This window comes from Cynocephalus volans, chromosome 7 (genome assembly GCF_027409185.1).
Source record: "Cynocephalus volans isolate mCynVol1 chromosome 7, mCynVol1.pri, whole genome shotgun sequence".
In the NCBI taxonomy this organism is placed as follows: domain Eukaryota; kingdom Metazoa; phylum Chordata; class Mammalia; order Dermoptera; family Cynocephalidae; genus Cynocephalus; species Cynocephalus volans.
The window spans coordinates 77,531,026-77,555,161 of record NC_084466.1 but is presented as its reverse complement, the minus strand read 5'-3'; the positions used below and the strand labels follow the sequence as shown (position 1 = coordinate 77,555,161).

The 24,136-nt window shown below is 34.2% G+C and overlaps 1 protein-coding gene across 4 annotated transcripts in view; it reads left to right on the top strand.

Moving 5' to 3' along the window:
* The window catches only part of PDS5B (PDS5 cohesin associated factor B), a 206,074-nt gene that overhangs the window by 84,868 nt on the left and 97,070 nt on the right, over positions 1 to 24,136 (top strand). For all 4 annotated transcript variants that reach the window (XM_063101929.1, XM_063101928.1, XM_063101930.1 and 1 more), the window contains exons 7-11: positions 5,301 to 5,381; positions 10,711 to 10,851; positions 12,971 to 13,086; positions 15,937 to 16,031; positions 23,533 to 23,678. In XM_063101929.1, the coding sequence (XP_062957999.1) occupies positions 5,301 to 5,381; positions 10,711 to 10,851; positions 12,971 to 13,086; positions 15,937 to 16,031; positions 23,533 to 23,678 (579 nt within the window). The remainder of the gene's footprint in view (positions 1 to 5,300; positions 5,382 to 10,710; positions 10,852 to 12,970; positions 13,087 to 15,936; positions 16,032 to 23,532; positions 23,679 to 24,136) is intronic.

Genomic DNA, 24,136 nt, shown 5'->3' with positions numbered 1-24,136 from the left:
ATACATAGCAAAATTAGGCCTCAAAAATTCAGATAATGTATTTATTAGATAAAAATTATAGGTGCTGGTGTGTCGTGAATTCCAAGCTGGTCATCATCTTGTTGTTCCTCCTCTTGCTCCTCAAGTCCTTCCTGCTGGGGCTTGGCCTGTGCCTCCTGGATGTGGTCCACTACTTCCTTGCTCCACCTAGCCCGGTCTCTCCTCTGTCCCGGGTGAGAGGGAAGGCAGTAGTTGGTGAGCAGGCCTTCACACCTAATTAGGATGCCTGTTATCCCTTATATTAAGCAAGTTGTAAAAACCAGCCTGGAGCCCTGCTACCTTCTAGGGCAGGTGAGGAGGGGCACTTGCTTTGATGTCATAAGATCTCTACCTGGTATGCTCAGGTGGGAGAGCGAGGATGAGTAAGTGAATGGGAAAAACATACTTTCTTCTACTCTTATAGCACAACCAGCAACACAGAAGACCATTTCCATGACCAAATGTGTGGGAATTTCTACCCACCAGCAAACAGGCAAGCAAGAAGTTCTCCAGTGGACACTAAGCTGGGCATCCTCTAATTTAATTCAGTTCTGACACTGTCTACCTGGAGATAGTGTCAGATTCCACAGGTTGAGGGCTTGGTCCCCAAGACAGCCTCTCCGACCCTTTTAGATGCCACTTGCAAGCCCAGGCCTCTGGAACTTCTGACCAACCATTTATAAATCAGTGTTCCCACATCCCCCTTCCTTGGTTTCAGTTAATTTGCTTGAGTGTCTTACAGAACTCAGAGAAACATGTACTTACGCTTACCAGTTTATTTTAAAGGATATTACAAAGGATTCAGATGAAGAGATGCTTAGGGCGAGGCATGGGGGAGGGGGTGCTGAATTTCCATGCCATCCCTGGGCATGCCACAGGAACCTCCATGTTTTCAGCTCTCCAGAAGCTCTCTGAACCCATTGCTCTTGGGTTTCATTACATAGGCATGATTGATTAAATCACTGGCCACTGGTAATCAGCTTAACCTTCAGCCCCTCTCTCCTCCCTAGAGGTTGGGGAGGGGTAGTACTGAAAGTCTCCCCTTGGTCTTTCCTGTGACCAGCCCCTATCTTGAAACTACCTAGGGGCTGCCAGCCACCATTAGCATATGAAAAGATTCTTATCACTTTTTAGATTCTGAGGATTTTAGGGGTTGTATGCCTGGTGATGGGGATGAAGACCAAGTATATATTTTCACGTTATCACAGGAGGTCATGAATTGAATTACAGAGTGCCCTATGGAGGATGACTGGGCTCCCAGGAGGAGACCCACTAAGCCTCTCTGCCTAGCCCTTGAGTGCCTGTGTCCACACGCCAGCTTCTGTAAGACAAGCCCTTCCAGACACAGATTTTAAGTATCCAGCTTGGCCTTCTGCGCTCAGCAGCTGGGTAGCTACTAGAGACCTCCAATGCCTCCATCTATCCACTGTTAAGAAAAGGACTTCGTTGGGGAAAATAAATAGGCACTTTCTGAATGCACATTTTCTCCTTGACCTCTCTTTAGGGAAAAGGTTCTGTAGGCATTTCCAGAAACTAGAATCCTAGAATCTAATTCCTTGTCTGTGAATACAAGAGCGGAATCTTTCCACCAGTTTCTTACAATTAAGTCTTCTGCTTAGTCTATTTAGCTTAGACTGGAAATTTCCCAAGGCAGTTTTAGTTTTGCAGTCATTCACATAATTTTAACTCCATGTAGTTTAGTAGTGAATGTCTATGGTATTGAATTACACATTCTAACAAAGTTCTAAAAAATCAGAAATACCCTTAAAATGATTAATGATAAAATATGCTTAACAGGATTAAGAACATAAAAATAAGAGTTAAAAAAATGTGATAACTAGATGTATGAAAGGAGAAGATTAAAAGCTAGAAATGAAAAATGGTCATTGAAATTAACTTGGTTGGATTGATTATATATGTAAAAGATATTTTGAGAACTGGGGTAGATATGAGGAAATTATACAGACACAGAGAGATAAAGATAAAGAAAACATGAGCGATGAAACACCTAGAATGAAAAGGTTCAGATAGTCCTTCCCCTGGAATGAAGGTTAAGCTATGGCTGACTTCTCAATTGCAATGACAGATGTCAGAAGATAATGGAAGTGTATTTTGAAAGTGCTAAGATAATGTTAATTGTCATCCTATGGTTGTCTGTCTAATGTCAGTGAAGACATTAAGCATTCACTTGTCAGTAGATCCTTTCTAAAAGAACTACTATGTGAGTACTTTAGAATGAAGGAGATTGAATTTAAAGAAGTGAAATACAAGAAATGGTGGTGAATAAGAAGTGCTCTAAATAAGAACTGCTGTATAAAATGAAAACAGGAGCAGTAATAATTATAATGGTTAATTAAAGAGGTATGAACAAAATGGTCCTAAAACACTGGTTACAAATAATATGTAAGATCAAATGGTTTAATGGTGTTAATGAATGACATGATCCTGGTGCTGATCAGGAGTATTTAGAGCTGTTGATTAACTTTGAACTTTACGTGAAGGATTTATGTTAAAATTTTAGGAATTACAATAAATGTAAGCGGCCTAACTTTACTACATAAAACAGATTGTCAGATTGGATTGAAGATAATCCACCTGGTTGTTGTTAATAAGAGATACAATTAAAATAAAGGCACAAAAAAGTCAAATGTAAAAGAATGGAAAGACTTGCCAGGCAAATACAGACTGAAAGAAAACTGAGGTACCTTATATTAATATTAAACACAGTTGTCTTTACTGAGTAAAGAAGGGGTTTATATAGTAATAAGAGGTTCAGTACTCAGGAAGGTATTTAAACTTCTGTGTACTCATAAATTAAAAGAATTATGAAGAGAAAGAAACAAATTCATAATTTAGTGGGTGATTTTAACACATTTTTCAGTAATTATAAATTAAGTAGACCAAGAGTTTGTAAGAACATTGAGTATTTGAAACACAAAACTACAAGCTTAATAGCAAACATAGTTAATCTGACAAAACAGTAACTCATAATGGCAATTATAAAATACTTAGAAGTGATAATTAAGATGATACATGTTAAAACTTGTAAGGTGCAGTTTAAATGTAACTTTATAGTTAAGTGTTCAGTTTAAAGAGTTATAAAAAACATTGTCAGAATAAACAAAGTACACATGAAGAAAACAGTGAAGAACAGAAATTAATGATCTAGAAAACACAGTGACATTCCACCAAAACCCAAAGTTGGTAATTTAAAAAATGTATTAAACAGAAAAATGCTTGGCAAATTGAATCATAGAGAGATAGTATCAGTATACAGTTTTAGAATAAACTAAGGAACAGCAGACATGAAAATGATTAAAATACAATTCCAAGAACAATACTTAATGCTAACATGTTTGAAATTAGACAAAACTAATTCTTAGAAAATATAATTTGCCAAATTTGTTTCCAGATAGAAAATCTTGAATAGCCTGTAACCAACAAGGGAATTTACTTGTTTTTTAAAACTCATAAAACAAAAAACCCTCCCAAACAACAGTATCAGCAGTAATAACAGCAGCAGAACTCAAACCAAGTGCAAAAGAACCTAAACTCATCACCAGATTTTTATTGATCATTTAAGTGGCAGATAGTCCTAATTTTCCACAAACTTCCAGATTCAGGAAAGGGAGCGATACTCCACAACTTATTTTATGAGCAGAGTATGATCTTCCCAGGGAAACCAGAGAAGCAGCAAGCAAGAAAGGAGAATCATAGGCTAATTTGTTTAAATTAACAGATCAAAGAGGAAGAAAAATTTCAATAAGTATAGAAAAAGGCTTTAATAAAATTCAGTATAATTTATGATAGAAACAAGCAAATTTGAAATAGAAGGGAATTCTTTTTAAACTGATGAGGGTATGCATGATACTATAATTCACAGTGAAATGTTGAAGCATTCTCTTTGAAGTTAGGAACATAAAAATGTCACTTCTATGCTATTTCTGATCAGCATTATACTAGCGGTCTTAAATTAGTGGAATAAAACAAGATGGATAAAATATGAAAGGATTAGAAATAAGAAACAAAACTGAAATTATTAGCAGATTATATGGTTGCCTATCAGAAAGTGCAAAACAGTGTGCAAATTTCTAGAATAAATAAGAAAATTCTGGAAGGTTGCTAGATATAAGATCAATTCATAAAAATCTGTTAGCATAATTTTAAAAACCTTTCACTTGTAGCTTTAATAAAGAGATAAGTTACTTAGAAAAAAAAATTTTTTTTTTGGATGGCTGGCCAGTATGGGTATCTGAACCCGAGACTTCAGTGTTATGAGGATGTGCTCTAACCACCTAGCCCCCAGACATTTTTTCTATATGTCCCTTTAACTAAAATCAGGCAGTAATAGAAAAAAAGACACATGGAAGTAATTGGGAATTTATTAATGGATGCATGGTTACATAAAATCTGAGAGTGTGGGTATTACAAGTTCATTTGAAGGAATAATGGACTACTTAATGAATGGTTTTAGGGCAGTTCACTATCCATATGGAAAATAATAAAATTTGATTCTTATTTCACACCATATATAAAAATAAGTTACAGGTGGAATAAAGATCTCAATCTGTAAAGTAGCTCTTTAAAATTTTTTTGAAAATAAAAAACATCTTTACAACCTCAGTGCAGGAATGAGTTTCTTAAGATACAGACAGCACAAGCCATATAAGAAAAGATTGATTTATTTGATTACATTAAAATTGGAAACTTCTCTATGCTTTAAGTCACTGTAAACATTGTGAAAAGGCAGATATAGATTAAGATGCGATACATGTAACGAACAAAGGTTTAGTCTATAGAATTTATAGAGAAACTCTACAAATAAGTGAGAACGAGACAAAACAGCTCAACTGAAAAATGGCAAAGACAGAATTTACATCACTTCCCATACTAGAACCCAGTTCATCCTCATGAGATGTTTTGGTTCTTCTGGACCCAGAGTGGAACTGCCTGTATTTGTATTCAGCTGAACTGATTTGACTTTAGAATGATAAGTATCTCCTTTCTATCTAATAAACATTTATTGGTCATTTTTATGTGGCTTACATCATGTTGTAACAAGATATGAAGAGAATATAATTATTCTTGCTTTGAAGGGATCTTAAGATCCAGTAGGCCAGTTAGTACTAAGGAAAGAAGAGTGGTTTTGTGATCTCTCTCATATTCTAATTGAGACTTAGATAGTTTTCTCATTTTATTTGAGAGTAGGTTTTTGAATACAGGTAATACTTTGTTTTTCATAGTTGGAATTATGTAATATAAATGCTGTTTATGTTTTTCAGAATTTAAACAAGCAAGCATATGATTTGGCTAAAGCTTTACTGAAGAGGACAGCTCAAGCTATTGAACCATATATTACCAATGTAAGTCTTACTTGTAATTGGTTGTCAGAAGGATTAAGCCAAAAATTTAAAGACTGCTAGAATCAAAATTTCAGCAAGTAGTACATATTTTTTCATTTTGTGTTGTCTTAACCATTAAGTAATGTATTTTCTTTCTCTTCCTTACTTAAACTTATTCTTGGCTAATGTTTTCTGGAAGGTTAGTTCTCATCCTGTTTATTCATTCATTTCTTTCAAATTGCCTAGGAACTAAAACAGCTTTTATTTTGGGTAGCACAATAGGCTCTTTGTTTCTACTGTGAGAAATAGAGTTAAATGTATTAGATAAAACATATGGAACTTTTCATTATTCAGAGAAGTTGCTTACAGCTTTTTGGTGATTAAAATTGATTTGTACAAAAAGAAGAAATGAGCTAATATCAAGACCTAGAAACTGAAGGCAAGTGTGAATGGCAGTAGTGATTTGGTGAAAGTTGCTCATCTGTTAGTATCCCTGGAGTAGGTGTAAATTTACCTTTTCTGAGAAAGAGGAAGAAATGCAGTGAAATAAGCCTTTTCATTATCAACTCAAATCTACTTATTCATGATTGACCATCTTGTATTTACCTTTAGAAGAAATAATTTTTAGGGCCGAGCCCGTGGCGCACTTGGGAGAGTGCGGCGCTGGGAGCGCGGCGACACTTCCGCCGCGGGTTCGGATCCTATATAGGAATGGCCGGTGCACTCACTGGCTGAGTGCCGGTCACGAAAAAGACAAAAAAAAAAAAAAAAAAGAAATATTTTTTAGATACTAGGTTGACATCTATGTTAGAAGCTTATTAGTGTGTAAGTTTTATCCCCTCTCCACAGTTCCATTGAATTGCACAACTCTAGGTGGCACTATTCATGTTGTATTCTATGTGAATTTTGTCTCTTGGAGCACAGATCTAGAATAGAGTGTTAATGTGGCCTCTGGAATTGTGTAACAGTTCTGTTCCTCCATCTGCTTTCTACTTTCACCGCCTCCAAATATGTAAAGGATAATTCTGTCTTCTTGAAAAGAATACAAAATAAAAGTTTTCCACAATTTCTTATGTATTTAATTCTTCTGAAGTTTATTGAAGGAGAATTGAGAATTTTTTTTTTTTAGTATACAGAAATTTAAAGTCAGCGTATAAAATATAAAAAGATGTACTTTGAAAAATGACATACTTTATAAAACAGTACCTTGGTAAATTTCCACTTTTGTTTCTGATTTATGGCCTTAAAGAATTCTAAGCATGTGATTTGGAAAAATGAATTTAATTTGTAAGGAAATTGAAAGAAATGGAAGGAAATTGTTTGAAGCTTTTATTTTTATTTTATTTTTTTATTATTATTTTTTTTTTTCGTGACCGGCGCTCAGCCAGGGAGTGCACCGCTCATCCTTATATAGGATCTGAACCCGCGGCGGCGGGAGCGTCGCCTCGCTGCTAGCGCAGCACGCTACCGAGTGCGCCACGGGCTCAGCCCGTTTGAAGCTTTTAGAAGCTGTAAAATGAAATTCTGTAATCTATTTTAGTAGCTCCAAGATTGTCAGGGAACTCTCAATATTGGTTTCTGCAGTTTTGTGCGTCTTGGTATTGGCAGAAATAAATTGGTTGGGTTGAGTTTTTTCATTATTAACTGAAGGGCATTTGAAGTGTATAGACCCAGACTTAAGCATTCTGTGTTTACCCTTTCCCTTTCCCTTGCTTCACATGCCTCTGAGTGACTATTTCCGTGGCCTGTTAGAGCACACAAAGTGAGCTCCTCCTGGTGGTCATTTATTTAAAATGTTATTGTCAAGCCAGATGTTTTTTTAGGGGAACACTTATTTTGATGCCTTTTTCTGTCATAAAAATAAGAAAAGAACACCATGGCATGTTGATACCTCTTCCGAGATTGAGAAAATAAATACTTGATTGGGACGATTAAAGTAAAAAAAAAAAGCCCATGATAAAGAATGATGATAGTTGTTGGAGCTGAGTGATTTGGTTCGTTATACTATTCTCTCAACTTTTGTATATGTTTGAAAATATTTATAATAAAAGTTAAAAAAAGAGAAAAAGGTCAAGGAAATACTTTTAGTAACCTCAGGTAAATCAAGGTAAAAACATTATCCTGTCACTTATACCTTATGTTATACCTGTCACTTATGTTAATTTCCTGCTGTTCTTGCCTTACAGAAAGAAAATACCCCCCCGCCCCCCATAGTTTCTTGTTATATTTTTATCCGAAGCTGGGGGGTGGGGGCAGAGGACTAGTAGAGTGATCTGAGCACACTTTTAATTATATACTTATTCCCAGGACCTTGTTCATTATTCTATATCTTCCTGTTTTCCTGTCCCTTGCCTTATATGAGAGTTATTTAAGAAGTCATTAAGAATTGCTTTTTTTCTCTCTTTAATTTCCTTTTTCTTATTTTTCCACTTCAAACCTATGTAATTACATGTAAAATAACTTTCTAGTGTCTTGTAGTAGGATAAAAATAGTACAGTGTTAGAAATCATTCTCAGTCTTTTTTGGACTTGTAGATGAAATAGCCATTATTCATTTTATCTTCCTAGTAGAGAATTAGCAAGTAAAAATAGGAATAAGATACTGAGGTAATAATAACCCCACTTCTCTCTTTCAACTTGTTTCTTTTTGACTCTCATGCATACAGACACATTTAAGTTTGTTATGTATATAGATAGTGATTCTTACATATACAGATTTAAGAAATCACTGTGGTGTTGTAGATTATATTTTTTTAATAGAATTTATTGTAACATGGCAACCCAGGGAACTAAAAAGTACACATATTTTTTATAAAGGTAAAACAATATCAAAAACAAAAAGTACATAATGACAATTAAAAAATTTCCTACATGGATCACTTCTTAATATTATTATTTTTCATCAGATATTTTTTATCACAAGTTTTACGATAATTATTTTGTTGGTGTGAAAAAGTGTGTTAAATCCTTCTTGAAATAGGTAAATTGGTTAAATTGCTTCATCTCATTGAGCCTCACTTTTACATCTGTAAATTAGGGTTAATAATGTTTGGGGTGGTAATAGAGAATGTGTTATTTAATGTGATAGCACTTTTCTAATTAAAATTAACCATGTAACTCTAAAGTAGAATTTATTACTGATTTGTGACCCATGACTTTTTACATTAGGAGGCAATTATTACCAAAAAATTTAATCTGTACTGTGGAAATTAGTTACCCATTTGTAAATGAAATACTAATAAGTTTCAGAAGGAAATATTTTAATCAAATTTGTATGTGTCGCCACTCAATTTTAAGCCCTTAGGGAGGGCTTAGATTGTTTTACTTATGTTTGTATCATAATACCTGTTACATATTATTCATTCATTTCTGAAATATGAACTGTGCTAGGCTGTTAGTACACAGTGGAGAAGACCAACTTGGTCACTGCCTTTTTGGAGCTTATACACGTTCAATAAATGTTTTTGATGGAATTTGTGAGAAGTTAAACCAGGGAATGATTTTTTTTTTCCTTTATTTTTCAAATGAGTTTTTCCCATACTGATAGAAGAAGATGATTGTTTGACCACCACGGTGGCCAGATCGGAAAGAATTATTGTTCTTTAAGGAAGGGTAGACTGAAGGAATTTTACTATTTTTTTTTTAAACAGAAAATTTGTGAATTGACACACACAAAAACACCGTTTATTTTCAACCAACTTGAATAAGAATTTAAGCTTTGATGTCATGAAATTATTTTCCCACAAAATTGATAAATAGGGAGGGCAAACAAGTTATATTTAAAACCAGTAAGGAAAGAATAGCAAAATGGAATTTGTTCTTTTCCTCCCTTCATGGTTAGGTAGTCTGTGCTGGTTCATAGACTTAAAAAACTTCACTTAACAACTCAGTAACTAAAAGTAAGCAGAAAAGACACAGAGATGTGAAATCTTTGATTCTGTACTTTCAGTACAGAAAGCAAAAACCTAATTAAGCCAAGTTGTGTGTTAACTTTCACAGAGAGAAGAGATTAGGGCAGTTTGGGTGGTGTAAAGAATCCCTAACTCTTTCTCCAAGGAGGCATTGGAAACTGTTGAGAACATGTGGTGTATGCTCTCGGTTAACTTTTATGTTTTTAGAAGATCTTAAGTACAAAGGAAGTCTTGACTATTATGCTGTGTATGTTGACCAGTTTCAGTGGTAATATGGTGAACAATCTGAGTGTGAAAGCTAGTTAGAGCTGGCTGCCTGATTGGAAGAGTTGTTCAAATTTGGATTTTTCTTGTGTTTGTGTGTGCTTTTAATTGGATTTTAATTAGTGCTGTAAACTTTGTACATATGTATACATTGTTTTTCAGAATGTAAAAGAGGGCAAAAGGTTTAGAAAGAGGTTGTTTGCATTAAAAATATAGAATTACATATTTAAAAAATATAATTGGCTTCTCTATGAAGGTGTAAGAAGGCTGTTGTCTCCCATGTGTGCTAAGGAGAATAAGATGTGATCCCTTGCCCTTAAGGAATTCAGCTAGTGAGGAGATTGAGACATTGTATTAGAGTTCTCCAGAGAAACAGAATCAGTAGAGGGGATTTATTAGGTGAATTGGCTCATGCGATTATATATGTAGGCTGAGAAGTCCCATGATAGGCTGTGTGCAAGCTGGAGAACCAGGGAGGCCATTGGTGCAATTCTTAGTTTGAGGTCTGAGAGCCTGGGGTGGGGGAGGATTGCTGGTGCTAGTCCCAGAATTTAAAAGCTGCAGAAAATGGAGTTCTGATGTCCAAGAGCAAGAGAAGAGTGTCCCAGTTTCAGAATAGAGAGAGCAAATTCACCTTTCTTTTGCTGTTTTGTTCTGTGTGGGCCTCCAGCTGATTGGATGTGCCTAACCCTCATTGAGGACAGATCTTCCTCACTCAGCCCACTGAATCACATGCCCGTCTCCTGGGGAAACACCCTTGCAGACACACCCAGAAATAATGATTTATAGCTATCTAGATATTCTTAATCCAGTCAACTTGACACCTAAAATTAGCCACCACAGACATGTACACAAATAACTGTAATACAGGATTGAATATAGTGAGTATCATAATGGGGAACAAAATGTACTTGGAACAGAGGGTGTTTATTGATAATGTTAATTAATGAGTCAGTATAAATGACCTGTTTATTGTGTACAAAATGAATTCCATGTTTTATCTTTTGATGTACCCTGTAGTAATAGTAGCTTTCCCACCTACTGTTAGAAAATGTCTTGATATGTCTAGGTTGACTTGGTATAAAATAATGATGGATTTGATTGAATAATTAAGATTTTAGAAAAATCATTTTATCTATGGTGTTTATACTAATGATAAATTTTCTTTCTCAATAGTTTTTTAATCAGGTTTTGATGCTTGGGAAAACATCTATCAGTGATCTGTCAGAGCATGTCTTTGACTTAATTTTGGAGCTCTACAATATTGATAGTCATTTGCTGCTCTCTGTTTTACCCCAGCTTGAATTTAAGTTAAAGGTAATTATTGCAAAAATCATATGATTCTGTCTACCAGGTTAGCAAAGAGTGTTATGTGTGTCTTTTTAATTCTTATGGTAGTTTTAACTGAATGTAATACATCAGGGTGTGTGTTATCATTATTTATTCACGTGTTTGTGCCTGTGTATCTCCAATGCCTGGTATGGTGCCTAGTGGATAGTAGCTGATTAGTAGGATGGTATTTTCCTCCAAATATTGTCCAGATAACTTCTAGGATTTGGCTAACTTATGAGGTCATAGCTATACATCAAACTCATGTTCTCAATACACAATTTGTAGCAGTTCCTTTGACCACTTGATTGGACCGTAAAAATAGTATGGAGTTCATTATCCACATAGTGTTTACTGTTTTCTCTTACATGTGTATTATCTTATAGTTGCTTATATTGAAAGTTCGTTTGCTTTTCACAGTCATATGAAATCTTTTGGTAGCATGTCCATATTGCCTTGACATTAAATTATGCCATAAAATTGGGCTTCATTAGCAGAATTGGGGAATATACTTTTCGTTTTCAAATCATTATAGAAAAATTAAATAAAGCTGGTTATAATTATTAATCTATGATGGGTTCCAGTATACTACCCAGAAAAGTTCTTAAATGATTTCCATGTTGTATTTGTTTTGAAAAATTTCAATTTGTCTCTTTCAAAAAAAAACAAAACAAGTAACCAGTAAATAATTATTCTTGTTTTATTCTAGAGTATATTTTTGGTATATTTCTCAAGCAAGCCATTTGATTAACTGGACTCTCCACCCCCTTTCTAATGTGGTTAGTGATTTTGGTGAAGCAGGAGGCAGTCATACATCTATGTATTTCTTGGTTTACTCAATTTTCTCTCATAAAAATATGGAGTATATGCTATGTGCATTTTCCTACACAACTATGAGAAATATAAAAACAAGGAAATTATCATCCCTGCTTTCAGCAAACTTAACATCTAGTATGGGAGGAAAAGGAAGGAAAACCCAGATTTAATAAGAGGCCAAATATTATAAATGTCATACGAGAGACAAACAGCATACAGTTGAATTAAAGTAAGGGTGAATTTGTGGAACACAAAGAATTATAGTTGGAAGGTATTGTAAAGTGAGTTTAAATCATTCCTGGCTGCATATTTGCATATAAACAAGAATTAAACCAGACCAGTTGAATCAGAATTTCTGGGAGTAGAGGCCAGGCATCATGTTTTTTTGTTTTGTTTTGTTTTGTTTTTTAAGCTTAAGAGGTAATTCTAAAGCATAGCCAGGGCTGAGAAATACTTAATCAGAGGAATAAAGAGAGAAATAATAGGTAATATTGTGGGGGTTTTTGAGTGCTAGGCTGAAGCATTGGTTTAAAATTTTTTAAAAAATGTGTATAGTGCCATCCATAGCCACCTTGAGCATCAGTGCCTTTTTATAGACCTAATTTCTACACTTTATGTTCAGCTTCAGTGTTGTGGCCGGCTCTGTCATTTAATCATCGTGTCATTTGTTGGCATTACCAAAATCAATAATAAAATTGGGTTCTCATCCCCAGGGTGTCCCAGTATAGTATATAAAACAGAAATTTTGGTATTCACATGTTCAGTGCTTTGTTATTATGGTGTTGAACTCCCCTTAGGATACTGTTGTGTGTAGATGAACTGACTCTCCCATTGGGAGACTTCAGCACATATTTATTTCTACAAAGAACCAAAAAGGTACAATCACAGAGTTCTCTGTTTACTGTGGTCTGGCCTCTGTCAGTGTGTCTGTTCTTGAAAACCACAAGTAGTTTTTCAAGGGTCCTGAATAGATTTAATGTTTGTTTTTGAATTTGACTCTGAGTGGAAAAAAACCTCAATTGTAGGAGGGACCTCTAACATTTAGTCTCACTTTTGAGATGTATTTTCATGTAGTGGGTACTGCTTTAATGTAATTTGAGATGATTAGACCATTTATGATGACATTTAATTTTGTGAAAAGTATAGTGATCATTTTTATGTAATTTTTAATTTGGAGTTCATGAAAGGTTTTCTGTGGAATTGGAGGATCAGGGAAATCATGGTAAAAAGGGGTAGACTTATTCTGAGTATCTACTTAATGGTTTTAAAGCTTTGTTTGTGCTTTGTTTAGAGCAATGATAATGAGGAACGCCTACAAGTTGTTAAACTACTTGCAAAAATGTTTGGGGCAAAAGATTCAGAATTGGCTTCTCAAAACAAACCACTTTGGCAGTGCTACTTGGGCAGGTATATGATTTTGATTTTCTGTTTTAAAGTAATATATGTTTATGTCTACTGATTGTTTTTTGAAACACCATCCACATTTAAGCTATGATTTCTGCAATTATAAAAACAAAGGGTTTTATATATTGAAATTTTGAATGCTGATCATGATTGGCTATATTTATAGTTTTCCTGATTCTTTTCATCTTCTTTTATGCTCAATAATTTTTAAAAGATGGTACATTTAAAAACCAGTCTCATATAGAATTACAACCATGAAATTAAAAAATATTAGTGATTAATTCCAACTAAAACATACCTCTTTGGGAAATATAGCCCCTCCCCAAAAAGTTATGTTTAATTAGGTTATTTGGAGATATTGAAAGGATAAGGGTATTCATGGAATGAGTAAATAAATGACTGTGTTTCTCCTCCTAACCTCCTTTCTGTATTTCTCGATTAAAGGAAATGATGACTTGGGTTCCTTATATGCTTTTAATGATCCACAGTATTCCTGAAGTTGTTTTCAAAATTTTGAGTGTGTGTGTATGTCATTTTTCTGTGAGAGGGTTTCATTTCATAATCTTTTCTAGAGAAATTCCTGACCTTGAAAATATTAAAAGCACTACAAATGCCCTCGCTGAAACCTACTTTGACCCTGAGAATTAAAGTGGATATTTTCCCCTTAAATAATCCTCATAAAAAATAATCAATCAAATCATAAACAAATAAGTAGAGTTTGAAGACTATGATTCTGTTTTCTTTTTGTTGAAATATTTACAAGTGATATTTGCATCATCACTTTTCTTTCTATTTTAATAACAACTGTCAGTGATTATAATAAATTTAATCTTTTGGTCTCATTTTTCTAATTTGTTAAATGGGGATATAAGCCTTCATAAGTGCTTGTTAAGCTCTAAATTCTTAATCTGATTTCTTAGTTCATATGTAGCTCAATAATAATATTTAATGAAGCAAGTTAAACTAATAAATATTAGCCCATTGTCATTTCAAATATGATTTCTAGACTTTTTTCCTTTAAATACAATGGAAAGTTCTTAAGACAGTAGGGCGAAATATTATTTTAATTAAATTATGCAACTAATTTAAAGTCCATTTGATGTTTTGAAGCAAAATGTGCTTTTAATACAGACATTTATTGTATCTTTAAATTAGGATTTAGATTAGCGAGACTTTATTTTATAAGTCTCTACGGGGGGAATATCCTAACTTAAACATACCAGTTACCTTTCCGTTACATTGTTAACTATTCTTTTTAATATTAATAACATAAAACTCACATAGTATTAAATATGACCAACTTTAAGGAGCTAGAGTATGGTTATTAGGTACGTGTTTAGCTGAGAAATGGTAATTGATATAGGATTGAGTACCTGGATTCAAAACACTCAGGAAACTTTATATGGGAACATAGGCTAAATTTTACAACTTTTTGTGGAGGAGGGGTATACTTCATAGAGCGAGTGCTTTTTTCTAAGAAACTTTTATGAGTAATTTGGTGCTGATTTTGAGGACTTTCCCCCCCCCTCCTTTATAATGCTAAATTTTGTTTATTACAGTGTTGGATGATAAAAGATTTGGGAACCTTTTAATTTCACAGAATTAACACATGAAAATATTGAATGGAAAATTTTGGCTTTGTTTTAATGTTATTGATATGTGAAATAATTTTTTAAAAAATCATTATTTTGCATTCCATGGTGAACAAATGTGGGTGGACTTTGAGCATCAGTGGTTGAGAGACAACTAAGCATGTACTTTCTGATGGAAGAACACAGTACCATCTATGAAGAAGTCTGGCTAAGAACATTGAATTGGATATGATCAAGACTCTAGATCTAACAACCAATTTACAGGGCTGGCCGGTTAGTTCAGTTGGTTAGGGCACAGTGTTGTAACACCAAGGTCAAGGGTTCAGATCCTTGTACTGGCTAGCTGCCAAAAAAAAAAAAACCCCTGGAAAACAAAATAAGTACCAATTTACAGGGTTTAGGAGAGAGGAGAGCCTGTTAATTGGCATCAGAATGACAAAATAAGCAAACTCTAAACTGTGGAACAACACTACTCCCTCCACTCCCTAATTGCTCCAACAAATTACAAGGAAAAGAATAGAGATGAAGGGGAAATATAAGGTTAAAAGAGACTAAAATGAGATATCAAGGAGTTTTAATTTTTTAGCAGTATATACTAAAATATATACAGATGCAGTATAAAAATTGGCTTTGGTATTAGTGGAAGTGTAATAATTGTGATGGTTAACTGGATAGGGATAATTTGGGTACAGTTTTAAAACCATGTAATGTAAAATAATATAGGGTTTAGTGTGAGATCTTACGTACATTTTGAATGCTCTGTATTTAAGAAAGAATACTTTGAGGAAAAGTTTTTTTTCCAGACATAGTATGGGATTTGTATAATGTTTCTATATATGAGGGTACTTTAAAAAGTGGAAAAATAGAATTAAAAGATAATGCAAATCTTTCCATGAACTTTTTGAAGTACCGTCGTATATATACACATAGTTGCATAAACAAATATATTTGAAAGTACAATATTTATAGGAAAATTTTTGTCATTCTAATTTTCCTATTTAAGTCAAACAAATGGCAGACAGACTCCTTAAAATTACATAGTTCTCACAGGAGATCACCTTAGTTTAATGTAGAGGTTATAGAACATTCATACATACATAGTACATCAAAAAAACTTTGTTGAAAAGGTCTGGCTCCACTTTGAATTTTTCTATATAAACTGTAAACTTTAATTAGAGAAATAAATATAATTGAGTGCAGATTAAACACGTGTCTGTTTATCTTATTTTAAAGATCACTCTGTGCCTTTGTATTTTATCAGGTTTAATGATATCCATGTGCCAATCCGCCTGGAATGTGTGAAATTTGCTAGCCATTGTCTTATGAACCATCCTGATTTAGCAAAGGACTTAACAGGTACTGTATACACATAATAGCAGATATTCCTAGATGCTTTGCAGTGGTGGTGGTGGTGGGGAATCCGTTTTATAGGGAAGAAAACTATTGTTGTAATAGGTGAAGTCTTGTTGTTTCAGTTCATCATCATGGAAGTTATTCTCTGAAGCTAGAATTTTATGGCATAGTTACTAACTTTGGCTAGAAGCATCTGTAAGAAAGTCATTGTCTTTAGGAACAATATTAGTTTCTTAGTTTAAGGAAAATTCTAAAAATATTTTGGGTGTTTGGATTTGAACAGGTCTTGACTTTGAGTAGATTATAAAACTAATGTTCTTTAGTATTTTAATAACTAAAGAGTTGAGTCACTGATTTGTAAACTAACCATGCTAAATAGAGGTAACTTTAAAAAAATCTGTGTAAGCATAAGGTAGTTCAGAACTTTGCATTTTTGTAGGAATGAGAATATCATATATCTGACTATTACTGTTCTGTTAACTTTTAAAAATATGAAACAGTTCAGAAAATATACACAAATATAACAGCCACTTATGTCTTCCTTATGAATGTTAGCATTCGCTGTATTTGCTTAAGAGATTAAAAAAAGAAATTATACACAGTTAAAATGCCCTGAACAAACTATTCTACTTCCTACTTTTACAGAGGACAACCACTCTAGTGAGTTTGGTCTGCATCCTCTTCATGTTTTTATGGCTATGCCACATGTATATCTGTCCCTAAATTATATTTAGTATTGTTATGTGTTTAAATATTTTATTGAAATGCTATTTGAATTTGATAAAATTGAACTTATTTCTACTGTCCTGTGTTTTCTGTTTTTCTTTTTTGTTTTTGTTTTCTATTTTCCTGTCTTCTGTTTGATTAATTTTCTTCATTTTCATTTTCCCTTTATTTCTATGGGCTCAGAGGTAACAATTTTCTTTTGTGCTTTTGTTACGTAGTTGATTAATGAAGTCTGAAGTTAATCAGAACTCTCTAGCTTTTTTCTGAGCAATCAAGGATCTTTGAAAACTTTGACTCACTTCTCTCCCATCTTTCACATTATTGTTTCAGTTATTATTTATTATTTACTCTTTTAAAAATTTTCCAACTTATAGTACGTTTTCAACTGCTTTTTTTTTTTTCAGTGTTTTGCTTATTGTTGCTTCTTAGATCTTACTACTGAGTTTCTTCTGATAAAGAAAATCACAAAGAATATAATTTTGTAATATTTTTAATGATAGTTTGTCATAATAATGCTTTCAGGTTTTGTTGAATCCTTATTAGCCAGAGGTAAAACAGCAGGTATTTACCAGTTTCATCCTTTTTGGGGTGAGGCATCCCACTTGGAGCTCTCTATCTTCCTGTTCACATCTGGACTGCTTAGACTGCTTGCTCTGAGCTTCTGCCGCACAGCATTGATCCTAGGACCATTCATTCTTCCTCCCCTCTTTCTTCATTCTCATGAGACTCCTTTCTGTCTTCTGTGTGTATATCTTTGTGTCTCCCACCCCACACCCTCTCCCCTTTTTTTCTCCTTCCCTTTTTCTCTGGCTATTTCTTTTTCCTAGCATCCTTTTCTTGTGTTATTGGTGCAGTATTTTCTCTGAGAGTATTAATGGTAGTTTTGGGGGGAAGTTTTATTTTTTCTACAAAATGTCTGTTTCTGCTAACTTTTTCTCATCTTTATTTTCTTTTTTCTCTATTTTCCATGTTAGAGGTTTTCTTCAAATGCTTGACAATCCTTGGCTAGCTGCTCATGATTAAGAATGGGAGACTAAGTAAAAAGTTGTTGAGAAAGCTCTGAGTTATGGATATTGAGTTGATTCTCAATTTCAGTTTATGTGATCAGAGTGGGTTGTTTGTGGGGAAACCCTTAGTTTAGATACTTCCTCTTCAACCAGTCAGATTCACCAGAGGAGACAGTCCTGTCTGGAAGTTAAAAGTCTAGTTGCTAGTGTCTTTGGGAAAAGGACAGTGGGTTTCTGCATTCATATTTCAGGTCTCTTGTCACATAATTCCCTTTTGGGGTGTGATATCCATGTCCTCAATTGTGTTTGGTATCCCCAGTTTAGAGACTGTGTTTTACATATTTCATAGAGTTCATCTCCAGATTTCTTTTGGGGTAGAATAGGGATACTCTCTTAGGTTCATGGTTGCGTTTTCTCAAACAGCTTTTACTTAGTCCTCCCTTTCTTGTCTTAAGATCCAGAAGTGCTTGTTGCCAGTTTCTGTGTCTTTTAAAGAATGTATAGTATGTATTGGGTTTGTTTACCAATTTCCCTTCTACTTGCTTGGGATTTTGTTTTCATGGGAATCCAAAGTCTGTTATATTTGTCTACCTGCTTTTCAGAGTCCAATTTGTTTTTTCTTCTCTTTCACTTGTTCATACCATTTTTAGGGGTTTGTTCTTGAAGCTATTTACATATGGTTTATCTCCAAAATTATTTTCAGTTATATTACTCCTTTAAGGAGCTTAAAGAATTTGGAATAATTCAGTATGAAATAATTGTTTACTCTTAAAATTTATCATTTTTTCTAGAAAGTAATTTGATTGACATGTTCAAAATGACAATATTCATAATACTTAAATTCCTCATAATATCTTAATATAATTCATATACTTTATTATTTTATTTTTATGCTTTCATTTTAGATCTTGAATTTTCTCATTGAAGTATTTATGTACTGTTTTTCACTTACTTAAGTAAAACCAGACTTCAGTAAGTGCTTTTTTCTTTTTCTTAACATGTAGCAGTGTGCACCAATTTAATTTATAGATGGCTAAATAGAGCTTCTCTTTCTTTGAACATGCAGTCATGTTGGGTGATGTAGGCCACAAAGGACTTACACAAAATAGGCGAGAGGCAATGCTGAGAATTTCCTGCCAATTTACACCTTTGCTTGTTAGGCCCATATCGGCTTCCTAGAGACAGTCTCTTCTTGCTTTTTAACTGCTACCCCCTGTTACTGTAGATGAGGGCTCTATCCTTCCTGTTTATCTCATTCTATAGAAGATTCTGTCTTCTTTCTTTCTCCCCTACTTGAAATACGGTGGCAGATTTTCTGAGGTTTTCACTGCTGGAGAGAGAGATAAAAGTATAAGGAAAAAAGTGCTTGCTTTTGTTTAGAAGAGGTAGTTTTGATTTTTATCAATTCCTGTCACATCTTCAATTATTTTCTTTTAAACCCCGTACACCCTGTCCCATTTAAAATTCTGACTAGGAGGGTTATCTTACTTTCTGCATGTGAACCTTATATTGTAGTGGCTCTTAACCCCATCAGGCCCGGTACCTCCCTTTTTAAATATATTATTTGTAATCCTATCTTTGATATCCTTAAGTAAAATTTATAGATAAAGCAATCCAACTAATACAATTAAAAAATTAATATTATGTCCTAGTTGTAATATATAGAAGAAACAAAAGGGAAATAGTTTATAATAAAATAATGTATATTTTAATATGCTGTAAATGTTTGGGTATGACTATATAGAGATAACAAGTGCCTCCACAAGTTTCTCAAATGCTCAGTTATTCTCTGCTGTAGGGTGATATAGAAAGTTCTAAGAATCTTCATTGGTAGATCATTTGGTTGGCTACCTGAAGGGCGAAATTCAGATTGATCTACATTTGGAGAAAAACCAGACTTTGTGTTTTCCTGTTTCTTTTTTTTTTTTTTAACTTAAAAAAAAGAGATATAATTAATTTACAGTAAAATGTACAGATCTTAAGGTGTTTGGTTTGATATGCTAGGTGAGACAGCAAATTTCTGTGATGCTAAAAAGTCCCCTTGTACACTCTTTTCACTGAGTTCCTCCCTCTCTCCCACCATTTTCTGACTTCTGTTATTGTAGATTTGTTTTGCCTCTTTTTTGACTTCATATAAGCTGAGTCATACTCTTCTTTTTGAGAGTGGGGAAAGGGGATCTGGCTCTTTCACTTAACATGTTTTGAGATTTATCTTGTATTTATTTTTTATTATTGAGTTCTGTCCAATTGTATGAATATACCATAGTTTATCCATTTTCTTCTTTTGATGGATATCTGGGCTGTTTTTGGTATCTGGCTATTATGATTAAGATTACTGTGAGTATTCCTGTACAAGTGTTTCTGTGGGCTTGTTTTTATTTCTCTTTGGAAATACTTAGTAGTGAAATTGCTAGTCATATGATAGATACATGTTTAACTTTATAAGAAATGACTGATCAGTTCTCCTAATTAGTTATACTGTTTGACATTTGTACCGGGAATGAATGAGAATGTCAGTTGTTTAGCATCCTTGCCATCATTTTCTGTTGTCAGTCTTTTTGATTTTAGCTGTTCTCGTAGGTCTTCATATTTTGTTGTGGTGTTAATTTGCATTCTCCAGATAACTAATGAAATTTAGCATCTTTATGTGTGCATCTTGATACATATATTCTTTTATGAAGTGTCAGTTTAAATCTTATACCTGTAATTTTTTAAGTGGCTTTGTTTTATTCCTTATTGGTTTGTGGTAGTTATTAAATATCCTAGATCTTTTCTTTTTTAAAGCATAAAAAGTTTTTCAGTACTTTTTCCATAGTCAGACATTAATGTAGCCAATTCTATTGGCTAAGTAATAGAATGTTTTGATTTTTTTTATAGACATCTAAAATAAACGTTAGATGTGAATAATTTTACCAGTAACCATTTTAGTCATTAACATTGTTTTAGATGTTTTTTTTACCTAAAGATAGTATATGCTTCCAGTTTTTATGGAAACTTTATATTGTTAAGTGGTATGATTTCCTAGTCTTCAGCTTTTTTGTGGTTGGCTAGAATGCGGTTTTGAAAAATCTAGGGGTCTTAGTACTTTTTAATTTTTATTGAATCAAAATTGATTATACATATTTTTGGGGTTCAACATTGAGATATGTTGATCAAATTAATATTACTAGCATATATATTGTTACAAATTGTAATTATTCTTTTTGTCCAATCTCTCCCCTTCCCCCCTCTAATTACCCTGGATTTCTTCTCTCCTTCTGAAAGAGTAATAGTTACTCTGTTGATTGTTTGTCTAGATGATCTATCCAATGCTGAGAGGTTCGATCAGCTCCCCAAATATAATCATAGAGCAGATGCTTCTTCTGTCACTATGAAATGGGCTTTGTGCAGAGAGACATCCTCTTCTTTTCTTTATCACTGCTGTTGACTCTCCTTGTGTCAATGTTCTCCAGTGGCTGGCGGACCATCTGCATGGTGGTTGTGGTGTCTAGTGGCTTTTGTGGCAGCCATGGTTATTGTGGTGGCAGTGCTGGGCCACCCACATGGAGGTGATGTTTTTTGCTTGCTCCTTGGTGCTGGCAGTGTGCCTGGTTGTGGGGGGTGTCCTGGGCGGGCCCTGAGGTGCTGGCACGGTATGCCTGGTTGTGGGCAGGGGGTCCAGTCCCCGGCTTCATACCTCGGGTCCCCAGGTGGGCCCCAAGGTGCTGGCACAGTGTGCCTGGTTGTGGGAGGGGGGTCCGGTCCTCTTCTCCACGCCTTGGGTCCCTGGGCAGGCCCCATGGCACTGGCGTGGTGTGCCTAGTTGGGGCGGGGGGTAGGGGTCTTAGTACTTTCAATGCAAATTTTTAGCTACTGTTTATGTTTTCAGCTACAGTCGTCATCTTTTCTCTTGGTGTCTTGAGTTGCTAAACATTTTTGGGGTTCTACTCTGGAAATAAGCTTGTTTATTGTTTTCTTTCCCATTTGGGTTTCATCCTTTTTCTTTTTCCTGTGGCATTTACCAGTTGTTCATCTGCCAAAATTTTGTTGGCAAATCTCTTCTGCTATGATTTCGTGTCTTGTTATTTTTAAAAAACATTTTAGTAGGGTTTCAGGACGGAGCAGAGATAAACACATTACACACACACACACACACACACACACACACACACACACACACACACACACTTTTAAAAAACATTTTAGTAGGGTTTCAGGACGGAGCAGAGATAAACACATTACACACACACACACACACACACACACACACACACACACACACACACACACACACACACACACACACACACACACACACACACACACACACACACACACACACACACACACACACACACACGTACGTTTATCTTCTTTTCCTTAACAGTGTGTTTGTGAGATTTAATCTTGTGCGTTCAGCCAACTTTTAAGGAACATAGCCATATTCTGAAGAGTATTAGTAGATGCTTTAGCATGCTAACTGTTGAGAAGTTCTTCTTTCTCCCCTGTTAGCACTTCTTCCTCACAGTTAATATCTGTCAATTAGTAGCTCTGATGGCTACCTGTTAAACATGCATGACTGGTTTTAGGAAAACTGGGGTGTATCTTAAAGTTGATGGTGTGTGTCATTGGTTTTTTATTTCTTAGTGGCATATGAAATAACATGTATTGCATTTGGAACAGTGAAGTATAAAACTCCTGAATTTTCTTGTTGGGGGAATGAACTCAAAATCTATTTAACATGTTTATTTGAAATCATAATACTAAAAACTTTCTTTATTGGGTTAGGTAAGATAACATTTGTGTTTCTTCAAAAGTTTTCTTTTCTGTAACATATGGTCTTTCTCATTTTTAGAAAAGTTCCTGTTAGAGAATGTTCAAAGTGGAGGGACTTAAGACCTGGGCAGTGGTTTTATGGGTATTTGCATTATAATTATTTGTTAAACTGTTAATTTATGGGGAGGCAACTCTTTTCACAATAATAAGCACTATTTGTGTATAGCATGGCTATTTTTATTAATCCAAATCCAAACAACCAAATTTTATCTTACTGGTCTTATATAAAAAAGATGAATAGTATTTTATTTGTTAAATATATACTTAGTTATGGTAACTCTTCCTTAAGCCTAAGATACCATTACTGAAGTTTATTGTGTGTCGCCCCCCCCACCCCCTGCAGCTTATTCAGTGCCAGGTGTGAACTCCACATTTTAGACTTTAAGAACCTCTACTAGTCACTCATAATTGTTAAATCTGTTTATATCTTCTATGTTCCCTTTGGTTTTTCTTAGTTCAGGTAAGTGGAATTTCCTTATGATCGTCCCTATGCTATTTTTTGGTAGCCAGTGTCTCAATTTTATTCTTTCAATAAACTTATTCAGGGTTTCCTTAGTTGAGAGGAACAAACTTGAATACTCTAGTCTTTTCCCAAGCACCACTTGACTTGAATATTTTATCTGTTTAAGTAAAAAACAGAAATAAAATGTTTGTTGATACACCTCTTGGTTCATTTATATGGTTTGCTTAATTTATGAGGTTAGGAAAACCTTAATTGAATTCTCTACCCACCAAATAGGGAGGAGAATTTTATTACTCAGTTGCATGGAACTACTGTACTGTATTTTGACTGGAGGACTGACCTTTCTCCTTCCTTCCTTCCTTTCCTGGCTGTTAACTTTCTTGAAACATTTTTTGTTTTTGCTATGGTTTATTTTCAAAGGTCTTCTGCAGTCCTTTTAAACATTTTGATTATTAAAGTTTCCATTTTAATCAAAGAAAATCTTACCTTTCAGAGTATCTTAAAGTGAGGTCACATGACCCTGAGGAAGCTATCAGGCATGATGTTATTGTGTCTATAGTTACAGCTGCTAAAAAGGATATCCTTCTGGTCAATGATCATTTACTTAATTTTGTGAGAGAGAGAACATTAGACAAACGGGTAAGTAGGAATAAATAATTATTAGTAGATTTTCATTTTTAATCCCTGAAGTTCAGTAGTAGTATTTCATATGAAAATGCTGAGATCTAAATGTAATTACCCCTTTTTGGGGGGAGGCATTTTAATATTTAAAATTACATTTATGAGTAGGTTTTACTTGTTATATTAAATTTTTTTTTATAAAAAGAAAGAGCAAGCCTGGAGTGTTACATTAAATTTTATTAGTTTTTCTTTATTAAGACTGTTCTCATCCTAAAAACGAGATGGTTCTTAATGGTAGAGTAGTCAGATGTTTAGCTCATACACCGGTTTTAATGATAAATGACTTTTGTAAATGTCTCAGACACAACTTCTCTTATGTTGTTGGCTCTCTTCTCTCTCTTTTTCCTTTCAGGACTGTTGTTATACGGGTATGGGTTGGTAGTTTTCTAGCTGGTTATATTATAATTAACATGGAA